The 16638-nt window shown below is 39.6% G+C and overlaps 1 protein-coding gene across 1 annotated transcript in view; it reads left to right on the top strand.

Annotated features, from left to right (window-relative positions):
- Nucleotides 1-16638, top strand: part of DCDC2C (doublecortin domain containing 2C) — a 111980-nt gene that overhangs the window by 51384 nt on the left and 43958 nt on the right. Inside the window, exon 4 of the mRNA XM_075557177.1 lies at nucleotides 2762-2890. Coding sequence (XP_075413292.1) covers nucleotides 2762-2890 — 129 coding nt within the window. The remainder of the gene's footprint in view (nucleotides 1-2761; nucleotides 2891-16638) is intronic.

Raw genomic sequence — 16638 nt, forward strand, 5'->3', positions numbered from 1 at the left:
ACACATTTTAGAAAAGGAAATTATACAAGTATAGGCTGGCTGTGAAGGGAAAGAAATGAATTGTTGACTTGTGTAGATTAACTCCTATGACTGGATAATGTTTATATAAATAATGAAGGTTGGTCATAAGACAAAGCTTTCAATAATATTTATTAATAGTGGCTGACCCATGCCTACCAGAAGAATACATATATCATAATAAAAGCAAAGAGGGAATTAAAGTAGTAAGTATATGGTTGTCCCATCCCATAACCCGAGGCAAGTTATCTGAACCAAAGCCCAATGACTTCCAGTTCTTTATTCTTGGCTTCTTCTCAAAGTAGGGCGTTTCAGTTTTAAATGCCAGGGCTACAGGTGAGTTTGAGGGCGAACCCAGTTCACTTAGTGGGGTCTCTACATCAAGTCATTCTGGTACGGCTTATGACATATAGTGTCTGCCTTGAAAGAGCAGCATTTAAAGTCCCAGTAGTTTATAGCACATGTCCTGGGTCACCAAGGACTGGAAAGAAACTAGGTCAAAAGTGACATAGTACTAGGCATGTTCTCCCCTTGGGTTCTATAGAATATGGTTAAGCATTTTTACTGATGGGAGGTTGTTTCCCCCCAGTATCCTACCAACACCTGTAATTACCTACTGTAAGATATGCATGCTCCCCTCCCACCACCCATCTTGACTCGAAAGTTAGTAAGTATATCTGTTACAGCAGCACTAAGAAATGAAAGACAACATGCTTGGTAAAGTAGGTCAGCGAAAAGAGAAAGAAGTTTGGCAAGATAGATTGACTTCTAACCAGATCTACCAAGTAATATGTCCTAGCATTCATGAACCATACATCAATGACCGAGCGCTCATGAACCGTGAACCAATCACATCAAGCAGCATTCCACCCTCCATATGCACATCTTGAAAAGCACTTGGACAGAGCAGACCTCAACTCAGCAGAGGCCAGTTGTTCAAGATCCGAGAAAGGGAGATGACCATTCCGGTGCTGCCATACCAAGGTGTGCTAGGGTCACCCGAAACCAACAGACACTCCCATCACAGGGAAAGTTACTACCAGTGGTTGATTGCCAGAAAGAAGTTTGGCATAATCAACTAAGAAAACAAAAAGTTGGAAACAATACAACATGCCTTGTTTATGTAATAGTAATAGCACATGATTAATTGTGATATAAAGCATAAAACTTTGTTTCTGTGGTTTGTTTGGGAGCACTGTTGTAATTATGGAAGGAGTTGGAGTTTAGGTTGATTAGAAGTCTCTTTTGCCCCAGATTTTGTGGCAATTATTGTTGAGTTTAGCTTGTCAATCAGGTCACAGCTTGATGACCTCATTTGGAGGCGTATAGAGAGAAATAGCTAGGAACACATAGAGGCTCTGTGAGACATTCCTATTGACAAGCCACATAGAGCTATGCTAATGGAGCCAGAGTCCCGGAGCTGGAAGATCCACATGGAGACCCACACCAGTGCTGAGAAGCGTCCACCATCACTGAATCCACAAGATTTTCCACCCACTGGACTGTATTTGGTGTCTTCCTGCATTTGGCATCATTGCCTGTGTTGCGTGAGTCTGAAGAGGAATTTATAGATTGGTATAGGACATATGGGCTAATATTGGACTTAAGGATGTGATCTGGATTCGGCTGGGCTGTTTTCTTAATATACAATTACTCTTTGATATGAAGTTCTCTTATACACCCATGTGTGTCTATGAATTTGTTTCTCTAGTCTACTCAGACTAACACAGATTTCCTATCAGAGACAACTCATATTTTGTTAATTATGTTCAGACATGTTAACTTAAAAATAATATTTTTACTTAAAAATTTGTCCTTTTCAAATTCTGAATTATTTGAATTTAAGCAGAAACAACAGAATGGCAACAAATATTAATATAAAAATAACCAACTGGAATTATAAAAGTGAGCTCATATGTTAATAACTGATATCATTAATTTTTTAGACTTAAAAGAAGTAAACCTCATATTTTGTATCTTAATATGAGTTTTAAGAGTTTAAAACTATTTCCAAGTGACTTTGACTAATGTGGTACCATTTGATTAACATTAGTGAACTGATTTTTTATTGAGTTTTGAAATAAAATCTACAAATGCTCCTTTTGTCCACTCAAACATACAGAAATAATAAAATAGGCCCACCAAAATCATGCCAATTTCCTTAAATCTGTGACAGTGAAATCAAATGTTTCTATTATTTTTTAGAAGGATTACACATTATTTCCTTTGGCTGCCCTCCTTTCCAAGGGAAAATAACTCTATTCCACCCCCAACTTTATTGACGATTCTTACAGATATACTATTCTATAGTCCAATCACAGCAGGCGGTATTGTACAATTACTAACACAATCAGCTTGAAAACATGTTCTTCTGTCTTGAACTCCTTGATACCAGCCCCCTCTTATGCCCCCGCCCTCACTGCACCCACTGTACCCCCAGGAACACTTCTTATTCTACTTGTCTCCATAGCATCATCAATCCTGGGTTTCATAACTGAAAACAGAACACATGTAACAATTCAAGAGTGCTGCCTTCCCCAACATCATCGCAATGTCCCCAAGCTCTAAGATGTTCCGTGCAGCTTAATAAGGACAGCCTGTTATGGCATGGCATTTATTTGAGCAAACTTTAAAATCGTAACGCATTTTTGTTATAGTTCTATGAGTATGCATTTTTTCTTTGAAATTTTATTACCCTACATATAATTTAAGGTATTAATTGGTTCTCTTTTTATTCCTACAGTGTTTTCACAAATGGAAAATTACTTATTCCACCTGTAAAAATAATTATACCCAAATTCAGTCTGTCAGATTGGAGTAATGTGCTGGCCATTATTGGAGAAAAAGTCTTCCCCCTAGGAGGTGTGCGAAAGTAAGAAGACTCCCAAATTTATGTTTTTGTACTTCTATGGGAAATTATTCTGCTTAGACCACCAAGGTCTAAAATGATTAATTCACAATAAGCTGTGCATTCCAACTTTAATTTCACTAAATTACTTTAATTCTTCAAAGATGGCATTGTCTAAATCTTGATATTATGCTTTTAAAAATGAGTTTCATTTATTCAGTAAAGCTTATTGAACATTTGCCACATGCTAGGTATAATGAATGGTGGGACCAATAGTTGAAGTTTAATGAGATACTGTACTTGGTCTCTGAGTGTGGTTCACGATGGCTGAGAGGCCACATGAGAGAGCATCAAGAGAGATTAGTGGAGAAATAAATTCCGTGGGAGCACAAAAGTGCGAATAAAAGAGGCTTCTGCTGTTGGTAAGTTCTGATTCATAGTAAATCTTTGTACAGCAGAACAAAACCCTGCCTGCCCTATGCCAGCCTCACAATTTTCATGTTTAAACCCATCGATTCAGTCATTGTCTTTGAAGATCTTCTTTTCCACTGCCCTTCTAGTTTACCCAGTGAGTTAGTTTATTGTGCCAACCTGGCAGATAAACACACGTGGGGTTAATTGAAGGGCGGAGAGATAAATTGCTTGGTGAGTCTTGCCTTTCAAGTACTCGGGTCTCTTGCTTTGTGGTGGTTGCACCAGGGTGCAGCTGCCTTAGCCAGTTCGCTGCTTCAGCTGGCAAGGCTGACTTCCTGCAAGACATCCCCAAGGAGAAGCCACATGGATGTCCCCGTGATGCAGCCCTGAGTGCTGGAGCATGCATTTGGAGACACCTGCCAGCGCTGAGATGCTTACACATTCCCTGATTTGGCTTTCCTCCTGCAAAAGGCATCATTGTGTCTGTTTGTGAGATGGAGGAGGACTTTGTGGATTGGTGATATGGGTTAATGTTGGACTTGTGGGCTTGGACAGCACTGGGTTGGGATGTTTCTTGATGTGCACTTAACCTTTATAAAAAGCTCTGTCTTATGTATGATTTTCTGTGGATTTGTTTCTCTATAGTACCCAGACTAACACACAAGCATAATGTCTTTCTTTAGGGACTGGTCCCTCTTGATAATATATTCAAAGTATCTGAGATGAAGTCGACCATCCACACTCCAAAGTGCATTCTTGCTATGCTTTTCCAAGAAAGCTTTTTATTCTTAATATTTAAATATTTATACTTAATTTTCTTTACTAACACCACACTTCAAAGATATCAATTCTCCTTTGGTTTTCCCTACTTATTCTCCAGTTTTTGTGAGCGTATGAGATGATTGGAGATACCAATGCTGGGTCAGGTGCACCTTATTTAAAGTCTTCAAAGTAACATCTTCGCTTTTCAACAATTTAAAGAGATCTCTCGCAGCAAATTTACCCAGTGTAATATGTGATTTGATTTCCTAATTGGTTCTTCCATGGGTATTGCATGTGGACCCAACTTAAATGCAGACCTTGACAACTTCAGTAATTTTCCGTTTATTATGGTTTTGCTTATTGGCCCAGTTGTGATGACTTTTGTTTTATGTATGCTCTAATCCTAATTGAAGGCTATAGTCATCGAGCTTCATTAGTAAGTGCTTTAAGCCTTCCTTGCTTCCGAATGCAGGGTTTTCAATGGGTCTTTTTCCAACTACAGTGCTGTTCTTTTTTATATAGTCCTGTTTCATGGTTTATTTTCACGGCATACAGTTTGGATCAGTATGGTGAAAGGAGAGCCCTGAGACACACCTTTTGTACTGTTTTTTTTTAAAATCTTGATTTCTGTTATTTATTTTATTCATTTTATTGGGGGCTCATCCAACTCTTATCACAATCCATACCTCCATCCATTGTGTCAAGTGCATTTGAATATTTGTTGCCATCATCATTTTGGAAACATTTTCTTTCTACTTGAGCCCTTGGTATCAGCTCATTTTTTACCAACCACCCTCCCTCATGAACCCTTGATAATTTATAAATTATTAATTTTCCATGTCTTACACTGACTGATGTATCCCTTCACTCATTTTTCTTTTGTCTGTCCACTTGGGAGGGGAGGGGTTATATGTAGATCATTATGATTGGTTCCCCCTTTCTCTCCCCACCTTCCTCCTACTCTCCTGGTATCGCTACTTCGGTCTTGAGGGGCTTATCTGTCCTGGATTCCCTGGGTTTCCAGCTCTTATCTGTACCTGGGTACATGCTCTTGTCTAGCAAGATTTGTAAGGTAGAATTCAGGTCATAACAGGGGGAGGGGGAAAGGAGCATTAAAGAACTAGAGGAGAGTTGTATGTTTTATCAGTACTATACTTCACCCTGACTAGCTTGTCCCTTCCTTGTGTCCCTTCCTTGTGACCCTTCTGTGAGGGGATGTCCAATTATCTACAGATGGGCTTTGGGTCTCCATGCTGCATTCCCCCGCATTCACAATGATATGATTTTTTGTTTTGGGTTTTGATGTCTTATACCTGATCCCATTGACACCTCATGATCCCAGAGACTGGTGTGCTTCGTCTGTGTGGACTTTGTTGCTTCTCAACTAGATGGCTACTTGTTTTTCTTCAGGCCTTTAAAACTCCAGATGCTATATATTTTGGTAGCCAGGACCCATCAGCTTTCTTCACCACATTTGCTTATGAATCCATTTTGTCTTCAGCGATCATGTAGGGAAGGTGTCGGGAAGGTGAACATCATGGAATGGGAGGTTATAATTAGAACAAAGTATTCATGTGTTGAGGAAGTACTTGAGAGGCCTAATGTCCATCTGCTATCTTAATACTAAACCTATAAATATATGTACATAGGTCTATTTACCTATCATTATATATAAATATATTCACATATGTACATGCCTGTATTTAGACCTCTATAAATGCCCTTTGCTTCATAGTCCTTTCCTCTATTTCCTTTTACTTTCTTCTTGTCCCACCATCATGCTCAGCCTTCATTTGGGTTTCAGTAATTCCTCTATGTTACATTTCCCTTGATCAAACCCTACCAAGCCTCCTACACCCTCCTTGCCATCGAATTTAGATCACTTGTTGTTTCCTTTTCCCTGGGTTTATTAAGACTTACTTCTTTTCCCCTGCCTTACCCTGTTCCATGTCCCCCTGGAACCATTGGTCCCATTGTTTTCTCCTCCAGATTATTTATCCTGCCTGTCTTATCTAGATAGACATTTAGAGATAATAATAAACGCAAAAGCAAGACAGCAAAACAAAACAAAAAATAACCAAAAATATTATGACAAAAAAAAGCCTATAAACAATTCCAGGTCTGTTTTTTTTTTTTTGGCGCTTAAAGAGTGTTTTCTGAGTCTAATGCATTGCCACACCCTGCCCCCAAGTCTATTTTTGGTATTCCCTGGGAACTTCATTGCTCTGCTACCCTTGCTGCTCTGTTGTATGCCCTTAGATTTTCACCCCAGAGAGGTAGGGTCAGATCTGACACGATTTCAACACTATGCCTCCAGTGTTGTCCCTCAAAGTGCTATGGATCAGTGATGGATGTCTTGTCTTGTGGTGCGCCTGGCCCTATGGTCCTCTGTGGGCATTGGTTGCTCTGAGCAGGAACATCGTCCTCTGGGCTTTGTGGGCCAGAATGATTCCATTCTATCTCCTTCCCTCTTCATTTGCTACTGTGTGTTCTGATCAGATGCACCCTCTCCCTGAGCTGTAACTTCTAGGGGGTAGGAGGGTGCCCACATAGTTTGGTTGGGGCCAGCTCTGCAGACCTTTTTATTGGTTCCCTGCGTCATGCCCATTTATACATTTACATCTTGGTGCACTGAGTTGAAGTCTGGTCCCTGTCTCCCTCTCCTGTGGAGATATAAACAGCACCTTCCCCTTGGGTGGGTTAGTGCCCTGTTCACTTGCTATCCATGTTTTCTTTCTTTTATTTTCTCCCCCTTTTTAGTTGGCTACCATATGTATCCCTGGATTTTGTCTGACTCCTGCCATACTATCTGGACCTCACTCCTGAGATGTCTGTATACAGTAGCTTTTGCCCTATGCCCTCTTTGCATTTTTAAGCTTATCTGAATGGTCTTATGTTATATTGTCCTTTTGTGCTTGGCTACTTCACTTAGCATAATTTCCTCCAGTTCTTCCCATGGGGTGTTGGGTGTCATACCTTCATCACTGCTTTTTAGGGATGTGTAGTACTCCATTGTATGTATGTACTACAGTTTTTAAATCCATTTGTCTGTGATGGAAATTGGTGTTGTTTCCAACTCCTTGCAATTGTTAGCTGTGCCGCGATGAACACTGGAGCACAGATGTCTGGCCAGGGTTTGTTTCTTGCCTCTTCTGGGAATTACACTCTTCTAGTAGGGGGATTGCTGCGTTGTATGTTAGCTCAATTTCCATCTCTTCTAGATATGGCCAAATCGAGTTCCATTATTGCTGTACATACCTACCGGCCCACCAGCAGTGGACGAGAGTGCCTGTCTCCCCACAGCCCCTCCAACACTGTTGCTTGCTGATGTTTTGAGTTGCGATGTCTTTGAGGGTGTTAGGTGGTATCACCCTTTAATTTGCATTTCTCCTCTGGTTAAAGGTCGGAAACATTTTCTCATTTGTTTTTTGGCCATTCAGATTTCTGCCCTTGTGAAACTTCTGTTCAGTTCCATGGCCCACCTCCTCAGTGGGCAATTTGTTTTTTTAGTTTTGGAAACTAGCAGAGTACTGTAGATTTTTAGTAATAAGTCCTTTGTTTGTGTGTCATTGCTAAAGATGTTTTCCCAATCTGTGGGCTCTCTTATTACTCTCTTGATGAATTCCTTTGATGAACACACGTGTTTTATCTTCAGTATATCCCACTTGTCAATTTGTGCCTCATCTACATTTGTTTCCTTCCCTATTTCCAATAGTCTATATATTCCCTGAGGCAAAGTTTTCAGGTTTTTCCAATGCCCTCATTGATGACCCTAAAAGTTTGAGGTTTTGCCTCAAGGTCCGTGATCTACCTTGAGTTTGTTCTTGTGCATGGAGAGAGGTAAGGGTCGTGTTTTATTTTTTCTACAGGTAGATATCCACGTTTTGCAGCACCACTTGTTGAAGTAGGCATCCACTTCCCATTTGACATTTCTTGGCCTTCAATCATCTAGATGGTGTTCTTTTGGCTTCCTGAATGGTTGCCTAGTTTTTATTCATTAAGCTGGGAAAAATTTCCTCTGAGAATTCCCTAGCTATTTTTGTGGTTGAATTCTTTGTTGTGTCTTTCTCTGGCAATTCAATTATTCTGATGTTGTTTGTCTTCATAGCATCAGACATAGCTCTCAGGTTTTCTTCAGCTTCTCTCATGATCTCATTTAACTTTTTTTCATGTTTGTTAAAGTCTGCTTGGCTTTACTCTAGGTCCCCTGTGCAGTTCTCTTCTTCCACAGGTTGGAGAAGTCTGTGAATTTTCTACTGGCTTTTGTTTTCTCATCCCTTAGGTCTTGTATTTCCCTGTGGTCCATGGCCTTTATCTCCTCTGTCATTTCATCCTTCTTTTCTATTGCTTTCCTCACATCCTGTACGACTCCAAGAAACATTCCCGAGATTTCTTTCTGTGTCAGAGCAATGTCTCCTTCTTCTATGCATGACATTGGGTTCAGCACTTCTTCCGACATTGCCTTTTGTTTCTTCTGTGTTTTTCATTGAGGTTGTTGGGGCTGATTGCTGTATAAGTTATGTTTTAGAGGAGCCCGGCAATATTTCCAGAGTCTAAGATAACTGGGCTATATCTGGGAGGCTCGCAGGAGTGCTTCTTTGAACTGCTTGCAACTAATTGCACTATGGGTTTAGGCTACAGTTTTTTTCCTCCTGTGCTTTCACTCTTTCCCTAGCCAACCAGTATTCTGTTATTGGGAGAGCAAGTTGGATGGTCCTCTCTGGGGACACTGGGTGGGTGTTTGTGGACCCATGAGGATGGTGCCTCCTGGGATGATCTCACAGGAAGCCATGGCGGTGTGACCCATGTAGGCATGAGGTGCTGCAGAGGGCCCGCGGGGGTGCCTGCTACACTTGAAGTGGCTGTGGAAGGAAGTTGGTGTGCCCGCTTTGGTTTAGAGCACCGCAGATGGTGGGAGAGAATGTCCTAATCAGCTAGATTGCTGCATAGTTAAGCAGAGGTTCCTGCAGCAGTGTGGAATGCTGGAGAGTGTTGGTGGAGCTACCTTAGGCTGTGTGAGGCACTATGGCAGGTGAGAGGATGTTTTCTCAGCCAAATGGGACTGCAGAGCATGGTCAGGGGCTCCCCCAGCAAAAAGCCTTTAAGACCCCAGACACTATATCTTTTGATGGCCGGGTACCATCAACTTTATTATCCCCGTTTGCTTATGCACCCATTTTCTTCAGTGATTGTGTCAGGGAGGTCAGCACACAATGATATGATTTTTTTTTTTGTTCTTTGATGGCTGATCCTTTAGGTACCTTGTAATCACACAGGCTAGTGTGCTTATTCCATGTGGGCTTTGTTGCTACTGAGCTAGATGGCCGCTTGTTTACCTTCAAGCCTTAAGACCCCAGACATTATATCTTTTTATAGCCAGCACCATCAGCTTTCTTCACCATATTTGCCTATGCACCCACTTTGTCTTCAGCGATTGTGTCAGCAAGGTGAGCATCATGGAATGCCACTTTAATAGAATAACGTATTCTTGCATTGAGGGAGTACTTGAGTGGAGGCCTAATGTTCATCTTCTACTTTAATACTAAACCTATAAATATATGCACATAGATCTATTTCCCCATCCCCATACATAAATATATTTACATATGTGCATGCCTTTTTTTAGACCTCTATAAGTGCCTTTGCCTCCTAGTTCTTTCCTCTATTTCCTTTTACTTTCCTCTTGACCCACTCTCATGCTCAGCCTTCATTTGGGTTTCAGTTATTCCTCTTTGTTACATTACCCTTGATCATGCCTTGCCAGGCCTCCTACACGCCCCTCACCACCGATTTGGATCATTTGTTCATCCCTTGTCCCTGGGTTTGTTAACATCACTTCCTTTCCCCCACCTCCCCCTTTCCCATGACCTCCCGGAACTGTCAGTCCCATTGTTTTCACCTCCAGATTGTTCATCCAGCCTATCTTATTTAGACAGACCTGCGGAGATAATAACATGAACAAAAACAAGACAGCAAAAGACAAAACAACAACAACAAGCCATGACAACAAAACAATACAGAACAACAAGAAAGAAAAGCTTGTAGTTAGTTCAAGGACTGTTTGTTGGCCTTTAGGAGTGTTTTCCAGTTGAATTTATTCAGGAACCAAACCTTGGTCCCAAAGTCTATTTTTGGTATTCACTGGGTACTTTGTTGCTTTGTTCCCCTTGCTGTTGTGTTCCATGTCTTTAGTGTTTCGCCTCAGTGTAGTGGGATCAGATCCGGCAAAATTCCCACACTGTGTCTCCAGTATTGTCCCCTGTAGGGCTATGGATCAGTGAGTGATGCTCTGTTTCATAGTGGGGCCAGCCACATGGCCTTCTCTGTGGATTGGCTGCTCTCAGTGGGAATATCATCCTCAAGGCTTGGTGGGCCAGGATGTGCTCCACTCTCTCTTCCTCCCCCTTCATTTGCTCCCCTGTTCTCTGATCAGACATGTCCCTCTCCCAGAGTTGCAGATGCAGTGCTGTCCTCTGAAATAAATTCTTCTGGTGTGAGGGGCAGGTGTCCACATAGTTGGGATTGGGGCTAGCACCTTATACCTCTCCTGTGATTCGCTACTCCATGCTGGAACGTTGCATTCATATCTTGGATCACTGGGCTGAAGTCTGGTTCTTCTTTCACTGTGGAGATATAAAAAATACCCTCCCCTTGGGTGGATCAGTGCCCTGTGCCCCCACTACCTATTTATTTTAAATTTTTTTGTTGTTTCCCCCACCCCTTTTTAGTTGGCTACCCTATGTATCCCTGGATTTGGTCTAGCCCCTGCAATACTACCTGGTCCTCACCCCCAGGAATGTTTGTATAGAGTAGCTTTTTCCCTATACCCCTTTTGAATTTTCTTAAAATCAGTACCTCATGTTGTTCTTGTCCTTTTTTGATTGGTTTACTTCACTTAGCATGATCTCCAGTTCTTCCCATGCAGCGATGTGCTTCATACATTCATCAATGGTTTTTTGCGATGCATAGTACTCCATGGTATGTATGTACCACAGTTTTTTAATCCACTCATCAGCTGATGGAAATTTGAGTTTCCAACTCCTTGCAATTGTGAACTGTGCCACGATGAACATTGGAGCACAGATGTCTGACTGTGTTAGAAGTAGAGGCAATTGTATGTAGTAGACAAATGTGTAAATTTTTGAAAGAGGCCAGGAACAGTAGTATCACATATAGAATGATAATTATGAAAGTAAAAGAGAATATCCTGAAACAGGAGCAGTAAACAAGAAAATAGGACATTTTGAAGGAAAATAGGACATTAGATCAATAGATATTTATTTTCCCCACTTGGAACTTAAATTCTCTTTATGATTAAGCTTTAAAGAGAAATACTACTCATTACCATCAAGTAAGTGCCAGCTCACAGAAACCCTATTGAGCAGGGTAGAACTGTCCCTGTGAGTTTCTGAGACTACTTATTTATGAGAGTGGAAAGCCCGGTCTTTCTCCCAAGGAATGGCTGGTAGTTTTTAACTGGTGGTCTTTCAGACCACAGCCCAATTTGTAACCATGAAGCTCTTCTTTACGGATAGAGTTTGTAAATAAAGTGTTACTTAAAAATACAAATCCTGAATAACAGAAAGGTGGGTGAAAGGAGACAGTAGATATGAAAATTATAATTATAATATAATTTATCAAAGGTTTATGAGGGTGGGATGGAAAGAGTTGCTGATACTGATGGCTCACGTAGGAAGAAAATTTTTTGAAAATGATGATGGCCACATATGTACAAGTGGGCTTGATAAAATTGATGCATGGTTTGTTATAAGAGCTGTAAGGGCCCCAAATAATATGATAGAAAAAACCCCAAACTTTAAAGTTTGATATACTAGGTCCATGTCAGATTAAAGAAGTAGCAATGTCTAAGATCTCTTTGAGTGGAATCTATAGCTAATAGTCAACATCCATTTGTGAAGTCATTTGTATTTATAATTTCTTAGACAAAGTTAATGTTGCAGCCACACATTCTCCTTGTGAGAGTTAGAAACGTAGGCAATTATTCATAACCCCTGCAGTTGAGTTGATTCTGACTCATAACAGCCTTTAGGGAAGAATATAAAATCCCTTCATGGTTTCTAAGACTAATTCTTTATGGGAGAAGCCAATCTCATCTTTCTGTAGTGTTTAGCAGCTCAGCACTTAACCCACTACACCACAAGGCTTTTGATACCATTAAAATTGGTTGTTTTGCTGGACACTTTTGAACTTCAATATATATGGATTACACACACACGTACAAACACACACACAAGCTATGGGGAAATATAAAAACGTGGCATGAGTCTGTGTGAGAAGTTATTATAGAGCTTGGTATTTTCCTCGCTAAAGGCAGGAACTAAAGAACTCACCACACTTAGTTTTCTTGTGATATCCAGCATCAAGAAGACTACTTTGTATTGGAATTACAGCTCTTCTTTATAAACCTTCATGGCTGCTTCCAGCCTTAATACCCATAATTTAGGTGACAGTCATACTTTGGATGGGTCGCAGTGAAAACTTTTGCCTGTTTTAAATAACTGGATTATGAAGGAGAATGGTGCTCATTTGAAGTCAGAAAATGGTCTGAGAGAGGCAGAGTAAACTGTTACCATGACAGCAGATTTGCCTCCTTAGTTGATGGCATAATCATGATTAAATTGATGGTACCTTGAGCCAGCACCAGCACGAGCCGTTCATCTTGCTAAATTCAGTAAGTTACCTAGTCTTTGCGTGCATAAAATATATGATGCATGCCATGCATATCTTGGGCTGCCTAACCCATAAACAAAAGCGATTTTTGAAGTTTCATGTTGTAATTAACATCTCTTTATTTAGCCATTCAAAACACAGTTGCTGAAAATCTTCTGTGTTCTTATAAAAATACTAGGGTGAACATAACAGGCATTGCTCTTGTCCCCATAGAGCAGGTATCCTAGCGCATTAAACATGCAGTAAGTAAGGAGGCTATCAGTAGTAAACTGCAAGGTAATGATGGGTCCTGCAAAGAGAAATAGAATATAATAGGGAGTTGAGAATGAAGACCTGAGATAGGTAAGAATGGGGATATTTTTGAAAAGCTTGTCAGGAAAACCTTCTCCAAGAAGGAGGCATTGAAGAGTATGCCTGAATGACAGAAAGAAGAAAAGCATGCAGTGATTTGGGACAGAACATGTCACACAGTATGAATCATGGTCCCAAGGGTTCTGAGATGGGAAGTATCTCTGTTTAAATGTTTAAAGAAGAGCCAGGTGATAGGAGTTTACTAAGGAGAGTGGACCTTAGAACCATAAGAAGGAATTATATTTTGAGTGTGAGGGGAAACCATTGGAAAGTTTGAACAAGGAATTATTATGACTTGGATAATGGGGTATGTATATGTGTTGGGAGGTCAGAATGGCTCATTTCAAAGTAGTCATATTTCAGTGGCTTATGTGGTAGAATTTGCTGTATGGAAGAAAAAATGAAATAAAGCAGGAGAGAAGTTAAGGATCACTCCTAGCCGTTAGGATAAGAGTGATTTGATAGTGCCATTTTCTGATATGGACAAAGTAGAGGAGAGATGTTTTGGGGGAATGAAAAATTTATTTTTGGACACGTCTGGCTTGATATGTCTATAAATTGTCTGAATGGTGATATGCCAAGTTGGGTTTATGAATTTGGAGCTCCAGGAAGAGAAATAAAGTAGGAATATATCTATGTAATAGATGATATTTAAAGGACACACTTAAGATAGTTCTAGAGAAGAGAGCTAAAGACTAGTCTTAGGGTCTAAATTCTTTGACTTTAAAATAAATTTTTTGGTGTGATTTGAGTGACAGTTTATAGAGAAAATTAGTTTTCCATTCAACAAGGCATACTCATTTTGATGTGAGACATTGACCAATTGCAGTCCTCACCAAGTAGCTGCACTCTTCTCGTTTCTGCCTAGTTCTCCCGTGACCATAAATCCTGTCTTCTCAAGTTCATCTTTGGGTAAGTGCTGCTGTTTTGACCTGTTGGGGTTGGCTGTTTTGTGGGGTTGGCGTCTATCTGTTGTTCATGCATACCGTCCAGGTTGGCTTCTTGTTTGGCTGAAAGTTGAGCCACTGGGGTGATTTCAGTTCCAGGCTTGATGGTTGTCAAGATCAGGAAGCCTGTTAATTTTTTGCCCCACTTTTTGAGTTTTAGGAAAACATTTCTGTTTTACTTGATTAAAATTGTTTTAAAATTGTGATTGGCTGAAGTTTACAGTGAAGACCAGTAGTTTTACATTCAGCAACTCATTCATATCTATTTTGTTTTATATCATTTATTGCAATTCCCTCAATATACCATGACTACCCATTTTCTTCCTGTATTTTCTCTTTCAAGTTTTCTTTCTTAATACTTTTCTCAATAGTTGGGTTTTCTAAGGTGTGCATGCTTCATTAGTGTTATTGTTCTTTTAATACATGTCTATTTTGTTTTGGGCTGAAATCGAGCCACCCATTTGCAGACCTGAGGGGACTAAGGGCCACAGTTTGGGGGGTTTGATCACTCGATTTCTGATCAGTAGCCCTGCTCTTTCTTCATTGTTCTAATTGTTTCCTCACATCTTTGTTTCCTGCACTACTCTTGGCTCTGGTTAGGCAAAGACTAATAGTTACACCTTAGATGGATCCTCACAAAGCTTTTAATACCCTAGGCACTGCGTACCAAATTAGGATGTAGAACATTATCTCTGTGAACTGTATTATGCCAGTTGTCATTGATGTATGCTGAGATTATGTTCCTGATCTCCTAGGCTCAGCAACTCATTCCTTTAAGGTGTTTGGCTATCAACTAAGGCATTTTCTTAATTTTGTAGGGTATACTTTCTTAAGGTAACTATCTTATTCAACTCTGATTTTGTACTTTGTGAACTTGTCACATCTTCCCTATTATGTATTAGGTTTATTAAGTTTGGGATTAAATCTCTATTTTAAATTCCTTAATAGGGAAAAGCCAGTTGATCTGTTCATTGGGACCTATAAACTGTTAGGAACTTTGTACAACTGTGCCCAAGGCCCGCCTTTCATATATAAAGATTTTGAAACCTCACTTGAAAATAAAGTATGTCTTTTAAAAGTTACATACATTTTCTTACCAAAAATTTTTGTTAAAGGTTTTGAAATATCTTTAGGCAGGCTGTATAATTATTTATTTTAAAAATTTTGTTAATACATCATTTTATTAGGGGCTCTTACAGCTCTTATAACAATCCATACATCAATTGTACCAAACACATTTGCACATATTTTGCCCTCATCATTTTCAGAACATTTTCTATTTAGCCCTTGGTATCAGCTCCTCTTTTCCCCCTCCCTCCATTACCCTCTCACTCTCATGAACCCTTGATTTTTAAATTTTCATATTTTACACCATCTGCTGTCTCCCTTCACCATGTATCATTATTTTGAGAACACAACAAAATTGTTTTTTTCATTATTTGTAAAATAAGAGGATTTAAAAGAAAGCTATAGAAATTTAACTCTGTTTACTGTTATACCCAAATGTTAAGGTGCTTTAAAAAGTATTTAACAATTGACATTTGTGGAATGATTTTCCAGTTTACTAAACAACTTTACACATGGTTGTTTTATTTAGTATTTATATCTTCTGAGATAAATATAAATAACTTTTCCTCTATGTATTCAATTTTTTTTAAATAAACAGTTTTATTGGGACTTCCTTCACATATAATATAATTCAATAGTTCAACCACAACAAGAAGACTTGTAAATTTTCCTCACAATCAATTTTAGAACATTTTCTTTTTCCTCCTATACTCATTGTTATTCATGTAATTTTTCCACCCATGTTGACAAAATATATACAAGAAAATAGTAATTAATTCCACAACTTCTACATGTATAATTCAGTATTCTTTGTGCTTTCCAGGCATTGCTGTTATCCCTCTCTAAATTGCTCCACCACCATTAAGATGAACTCAATGCCCCCTAAGCAAAGCACTTCCTCCTTCGCCCATGGCAACCTATGGTCGAGTTTGGTTTCTTTCTTTCTTGTTAAAGTCATTTCCTTGATATCATATTCACATATGGTACACTTCCATAGTTAAACTGCTTCTAAAAAGAGGTGTGTGTACATAATCAGAATCAACTCTAATGCTCTCTCCCCCTTCCTTGTATCCACTGAATGCTCCCCAATTCCCCACTCCCTCCCCTCCCTTCTGTATTTTATTTCTTTATTCTTTTCTGCTTCTTTCAAGAAGAGTTTCTCAATCTAATTTGTATTTGTGTTCATTTTCATAATTTTTGCTTCAACTATTCTAGCTTCAAATCAGTGTTTCCATACAGTTCTTGTTACAATTTACTGCTCACGTGTTATATTGACAATCTCTCCCTTTATTTCTTTCACAACATGTTTGATGTTTATGTTAAATTTTTAGTCCATCTGTTCCAGTACTTCTGTAATCAATGGTATCTCCCAATCAACTTTTGTCTTCAGAGCCTCATTGTGTCCAGCCCCAGCAGCAATAGTTCTGGATAGCAGTTCTCTTAAATTGTAACTTGTCAGTCTCGCTATTTCCAGCAGTTCCTCACCTGATGAATACTCCAAAGCTTGTACATATCTATGATCACTTCTGGGAACACATG

This window comes from Tenrec ecaudatus, chromosome 8, assembly GCF_050624435.1.
Source record: "Tenrec ecaudatus isolate mTenEca1 chromosome 8, mTenEca1.hap1, whole genome shotgun sequence".
NCBI lineage: Eukaryota > Metazoa > Chordata > Mammalia > Afrosoricida > Tenrecidae > Tenrec > Tenrec ecaudatus.